This window comes from Epithele typhae (genome assembly GCF_022376455.1).
Source record: "Epithele typhae strain CBS 203.58 chromosome Unknown BXZ73scaffold_149, whole genome shotgun sequence".
NCBI lineage: Eukaryota > Fungi > Basidiomycota > Agaricomycetes > Polyporales > Epitheliaceae > Epithele > Epithele typhae.
This window is the reverse complement of record NW_025954340.1, coordinates 34,898-41,446: the sequence shown is the minus strand read 5'-3', so window position 1 is coordinate 41,446 and position 6,549 is coordinate 34,898. Positions and strand designations below refer to the sequence as shown.

General features: G+C 52.4%; 1 protein-coding gene across 1 annotated transcript; it reads right to left on the bottom strand.

The window, feature by feature from the left end:
- Positions 1–3,436: 3,436 nt before the first annotated feature.
- Positions 3,437–5,648, bottom strand: BXZ73DRAFT_108242 (uncharacterized protein; the record flags this gene model as incomplete). Its single annotated transcript, XM_048017108.1, has 5 exons — positions 3,437–3,460; positions 3,521–3,550; positions 4,330–5,013; positions 5,065–5,370; positions 5,427–5,648. 5 exons carry the CDS (start codon positions 5,646–5,648, stop codon positions 3,437–3,439), a joined length of 1,266 nt encoding a protein of 421 aa, XP_047871268.1.
- Between the last annotated feature and the right edge of the window lie 901 nt (positions 5,649–6,549).

Sequence of the window (6,549 nt, the reverse complement as noted above, 5' to 3'; positions counted from 1 at the left end):
GAGCCGATTATCTGGAGCCGTGAGCTGGGGATCATGAGCCGGGCGGCTCCGGCTCTCTGCGGCTCTATCCGCGGGTTATCCGCAGATTCTTGAGCAATAGCTCATATTTGTGCGTACCTACTACAGAAGCTGTATCATTCAAAAGCCAATTGAAGCGCCTTTCTAACGATGCCATCTGTGTGTGATTTGGTGGGAATGTGACCGAGATATTGGTACATTACTCACCTGTGGTTACCCCAAATGTAATACAATACCCCAGGAACCTGCAAAACTCGTTTTGCTAATCCCCACCACGTTGTCATTGTACTATATACTCACTAGGGCATTGTAATAGGCCCTAAGTCTAATGAAAGAGCGTCCCCAGCCTTGTAATAAGTCAATATCATAATGAAAAGTGTTCCCAGAGCTGTAATAAGTCACAATTCTAATGAAAGAGCATCCTCAGAGCTGTAATAAGTCAATATTCTAATGACAGGAACCTCCCAGCCTTGTAATAAGTCTATATTCTAATAACAGGGGCCTCCCAGAGTTGTAATAAGCCCCGTTTCTAATGACAGCATGTCCCTAGGGCTGTAATAAGTTAATATCTTAATGAAAAAGTGTTTCCTTCTTTGTAATAAGCCTTGTCTCTAATGAAAAAAGTTCCCCAGGCTTGTAATAAGGCCATATCTTAATGAAAAGAGTTCCCATGCCTGTAATAAGTCAATATCCTAATAACAGCAGCCTCCCAGGGCTGTAATAAGTAGATATCCTAATGACAACAGCCCCCCAGGCTTGTAATAGGTCCCGTTTGTAATGACAGAACATCCCCAGGGTTGTAATAACTCACGTCAGATACTGTCCAGCTATTAATAGCTTCATATCATGGCCGGCCTGGCCAGCTATTAATACCTGGTATACAGGTACCCTACCCTGCCCTGCAGCCCCCCAATTGGGTGAATAGCAGCTGCCTACAAGATAGCTATCAATAGCAGTGGATAGCAGCAGGTTCCTGCAGCTGGAATAGGGTGTAATAGCTGGTTCCCACACGTAAACAGTAGGGGTTGCACAGCTGGGTGGGATAGGAAAATAGCCAGGCACTATATATGGATCAAAAGAGGCATCATGTAGCTTCCAAACGCATCCAAGAGCATGCCATTCGGAGCAGTATTGGTGGAGATGCAGGTGTACCCCTGTTTTTGCTGATGGGCACATCCACTAGAATTGGGAATTGTGGATGGATCCCCTCCGTTCTTTTGCATGGTGTGTGGTTCTCTCTCCAATAAATGGGATTGAAGTCCGACCGCGAAACGATGCACACAATCTGTATTAGATCGCTGATTACGCTTCAGCCACAGCACTTTTGATGGCTTTATATCTCTGCACCACATTCCCCGATAAGCATTTGGTTTGTTGCAGTCTCTTACATACGCATATGAAAACACGCTCTGGGTGTCATTTGGACGTGAAACACTCTGAACATGTCCCTGCGCATCTGCGCACATTCAACACCCCTTCATTCATAGCTCCACAACCGTTGCTCCGATCGCCACGCTGCTTGCTGCAGTACGTGCATTCTCTACTGCCTAAACTGATACAACTCTCGGAACTGTTATCATTGATAGCTATCTTGTAGGCAGCTGCTATTCACCCAATTGGGGGCTGCAGGGCAGGGTAGGGTACCTGTATACCAGGTATTAATAGCTGGCCAGGCCGGCCATGATATGAAGCTATTAATAGCTGGACAGTATCTGACGTGAGTTATTACAACCCTGGGGATGTTCTGTCATTACAAACGGGACCTATTACAAGCCTGGGGGGCTGTTGTCATTAGGATATCTACTTATTACAGCCCTGGGAGGCTGCTGTTATTAGGATATTGACTTATTACAGGCATGGGAACTCTTTTCATTAAGATATGGCCTTATTACAAGCCTGGGAAACTTTTTTCATTAGAGACAAGGCTTATTACAAAGAAGGAAACACTTTTTCATTAAGATATTAACTTATTACAGCCCTAGGGACATGCTGTCATTAGAAACGGGGCTTATTACAACTCTGGGAGGCCCCTGTTATTAGAATATAGACTTATTACAAGGCTGGGAGGTTCCTGTCATTAGAATATTGACTTATTACAGCTCTGAGGATGCTCTTTCATTAGAATTGTGACTTATTACAGCTCTGGGAACACTTTTCATTATGATATTGACTTATTACAAGGCTGGGGACGCTCTTTCATTAGACTTAGGGCCTATTACAATGCCCTAGTGAGTATATAGTACAATGACAACGTGGTGGGGATTAGCAAAACGAGTTTTGCAGGTTCCTGGGGTATTGTATTACATTTGGGGTAACCACAGGTGGTAGTGGGGGCATCTAGGGTAGCAGCAGTGGCCTCACTGTAGGCACTACCACCATACGCAGCTTCGACGATGGGGGCAAGGGTGGGAGTGAGAGTGGTGGTAGCAGGAGCACCACCTCGGTGACCATGGAGGCCACCACCGCCGTGGGCAGTTTCAACAATGAAAGTGTCGGCCGAGGTAGAGGCAACAATGCCATCACCGCGGCCCCGACCACGACGACGACCACAAGTAGCTTCAACAACGGGGGTTTCAACATTGGTGGCTGGTGTAACAGCACCACAGCTACGGCCACGGCGACCACGACCACGAGCAGCTTCAAGAATGGGGATGTTGATGGGGACAGTGAGAGCTGCAGCTGTGGCTGACATGAAGGAGGTCGTCGGAGTGATAGAAGCCTCTGCTGCAGGCGCCGGTGTGTCGAGCGGTGTGATGCGTGGGATGGAGGAAGTGGATGACTCCGTTGTGAGCATGTGTGAAGGGGGCACAAAACCCAGAGCTGGCCACGGCCCAGAGTGAGGCAAGCCAGGGCGATTCTCTGTACTAGGGGAGGGCGAGCCTTTGTTGGTATCTGAAACGTCAATGTCAATGAATTCTCCGGAGTTGTTTGCTGAATTTTCATCCGCATGGGTGAGCGGATCTAAGGTGGCAAATTAGTATCTTGAATGCGAAGCTAATAGAGTCAACATACCTTTAATCCACATGGGGAAAATCTTGGCCATTTGGGGAGTGTCCTGCGCCGCAGAGACCCTGCCTACTACCGTGGTTAGAGCCTTAACAAAGGAGCCAGAGAATGTAGAAAGAGATCTGACGTACTATCTAGTCTAGATGCCAACTGAAAAATAGACAGCGTACATTGGCTGCGAGGCGGGCCACGACAGGGGGTTTGTGGAGCTGCAGGTATCATTAGTAATTACGATGTCAGAAAAATCCGAGGACGGAGTACAGCAACAACAATCGAACATACCTTCAAGCAACCCACTAGCAGTCCCCTGTATGGCAGTATCACCGTCATTGCCACGGTTTTCTGGACGCATTGAAGACAGGTTGTAGATGGGTACCAGTGGTTGCAAGAGTTGAGAGGATACGACAACGGCCTAGAGAAGGGTGAACTTGGGAGCCTGGTGAGAGAATGCGTCGATGAGCGTGCCATCTTATATGAACAGAGAGAAAGTGCTTACCTCAGCAGATTTCAGGCTGAGAACCGGAGGCTGGAGGCCAGATGAGCTGCGCAAGCTGGCAGACGGGCTTTGATTTGTTTGGCGTTTAGGCTGGGCCGAACGGGCTTCAATGAGCTTGGGTTCTAATTGGCAAAACAACTGCGGCATGTGGGGCATGTGGGGCATTCTGACAGCTCTGAAAACCCTCATGACCGCCCCAAGCATGCTCTTTTAGCGACAAAATATGACCTAAGATGGGATAAGATGTCAGTTTTCCGTCATTCACCGCGTATGGCGCCTCTTTACCGTCCTCATGGCTGCCCGGCAAGGCAGAAATCCATCCATGCGATGAAATGGGCATCTCTAGGCTCTAAGCGATTAACAGAAATGTCAGCTGCAGACGCCAGGGACAATAGCTACGCCGTGCTGGGCATTTAGATTGGCATACCTCAGGTCACCCTAAGGCTGTTTGGAGGTCCGGCTCACTTCGCGGGTAGAGTCGCGATGATCCGGACCCGTGAGCCGCGGATCGTGAGCCATGCGGCTCCGGCTCGGTCCGGCTCCGGCTCGATGCAGCTCCGGTTCAGAGGGGGACCAAAAACGGTTGAACCGTGGCTCCACCCACAGATCCTCCAATCTAATTCACGCACTATAGACACAGGAGCATGTATATATACACTTGTTCACTACTTTAAGCACTTGTGTTACCAAGTGTCATCATCGGACTCGTCATCCGAGTCCGATGGGGTCCGCAGTAGCGGCAGGGACCCATCTGAATCCTCACCAGCGTCGCTCGAGTCCCTTATCACCTCAACCCACTCGCTCCCTACCTCAACCGAACGCTCAGGAGGTATGCCAACGATCTCCGTAAGCGTGTTGCGCTCGCACACGCGGGACGCCGCCTCCATCGCGTCGTTAAAACGAGTCCGGACTACGGCCGGGCGAGTAGGCGTGTCCGCAGGAGCATGGGTGCCGGTGGACTCTGTCGACGCGATGGTGGAGGACGCAGAGGTGATGCCGAATGTGGGCATGCCGGTAGATGCCGCCGCATCGGCGGGCGCGGACGCGATGGTGGTGGACGCAGCTGCGACAGCGGATGTGGCCATGGCCGCGCACGTGGGCGCCTGGGTGGATGCGCGCGTGGGCGCCTGGGTGGACGCGACGGCGGTGGACGTGTCCGCGATGGCAAACACGGGCGTAAGGACTGTGGCGGAGGAGAGGCCAGGCTCCGCAGAGACAGGCGGCTCAGGCGCAGGTGGATGGGTGGATGCGGGCACAAGAATGGGCATGGATGTGGGCATGATAGTGGGCGTGATGGTGGGCGCGATGGCGAACGCGGGCACAATGACAGTGGCGGAGGAGAAGCCAGTCTCGGCGGCGACAGAGAACGAGGGAGAGGGCACATGCGCGGACGCATGCGTGAGGAGGGACGTGGACGTGAGGACGGGGCTGTCTTCCAAGGCCGCAAGTACAGCGCGTGCGGATGCTAGTAGATCCGGGTCGGGATATATAACCTGTTCCTAGTCAGTTTCCCAATATACTAACATAGGTCTAACAATACTTACCTCAGGTATGATATCAAGCATGAAAACACTCATCGCCATCAACGCGGTGTCCGCAGAGTCGTGAGAGTCGAGGGCTTCGACGAAGAGAGATAGAGTGTCGACAAATAGGTGAAAGTCGACGTTCTCGACTGCTGGGGTGTTCTTGGCAAAGGCGCTGTACGCGAGAACGAGCTGCAGTAGCAGGCCGTTCTGGTCATCCCGCAGGCCACAGCGTTGGAGCTTGGATCCGCGCACAATGGAGACCCACGCTTCAGCGCGAGTGTGGTCGACTGCGTTCAGGGCGGCTTGAGTGTACGGCAGCAGGAGCTGTATGGCTGGGTTTTAGAGTGGCCGACACGCTCAAAATGAAAAGATTTACTCACAACCACTGTGTCAGTGACGCCGTTGACCAGAACAGTGAGCCATTCATGGTTTAACGCCCGTGTCGACGGCGGGCCAACGTCAGAGTCGCGGCGCGTCTCCGTCAACAGATAGATCGCGGGGCTTGTGCTGTCAATGATTGACATGTCGCTTGCGGGGTCGGAAGTAGTTGGGATGGGGGCAGAGAGGTTGGAAAGAGGTCCAAGGATCAACGTGAGGTACATACCGGTTTTCGCCCGCGCGATGAGCCCCTGTACCAGTGCTACCAATGTCCGACACACTCGGGCGAGGTCACCATCACCAACATGAGGCGCCGTCAGCCCACGTCAGGTGTTTGATGGTGTTGCGCTAAGGGAGAGAGCATGAGGATGCGGGTTTGTGTCGAAAATGGGTGGAGGGTACCTAGGCGCCGGCACCGATAACGATCTACGTGCGTGTTGATGCGTTGAGTTGCAGCTAGCCTGAATAAGGTGAGCTATACGCACCCGGTTTCTGACGGATCTCACCTTGTTTAAACATCTTGGGCAGGCAAGGCTCAGTTCAGCGGGAGGGTTGGTCTGAGGAGCAGGGCAGAGGGTTGGAGTAAGGGCGTGTGACGCCGTAACCCGTTTGACAGTGGCATTGCACCCGACCGCGTTCTCAGGCGGCAAGCCGCTTCGACTCGCCAGACCTCCGGCTCTCTTCTCCAGTGTGTCGTCTCCATCCCTTCAGCATCTTTCGACATCTCCCCCTACGAAGCCTCGGTAAGCACCCTCACTACGTACCATGAGCTCCTGTCCTCACACTCGGTGCCCGATCTCTCAGATCTAGGTGGTTACATGGCTAGATCGTGCTCACACCAGATCCCACTCTCATTCGTCCGCCTCCGCGCAAGCATCCAGCATGAAATTGGTGCGTTGTGATCCGTCTACGATGTCCTCATGTGTTCTACTAACCCTCGATTCTGCCTCACTTCATCTGCACCGTTTGGTTTCATCTGTTTTTCCATCCCGACGGCACTCCGGTGTCCGCCCCTTGGGTGCCTGGAGCCCTCAAGCCATCGCCTCAAGTCGTCCCAGCGGACCTATCGAAGCTCGGATTGGCCAAGAACTTGCACGCGTCATCAAATGGAGGCATGCGCTCGAG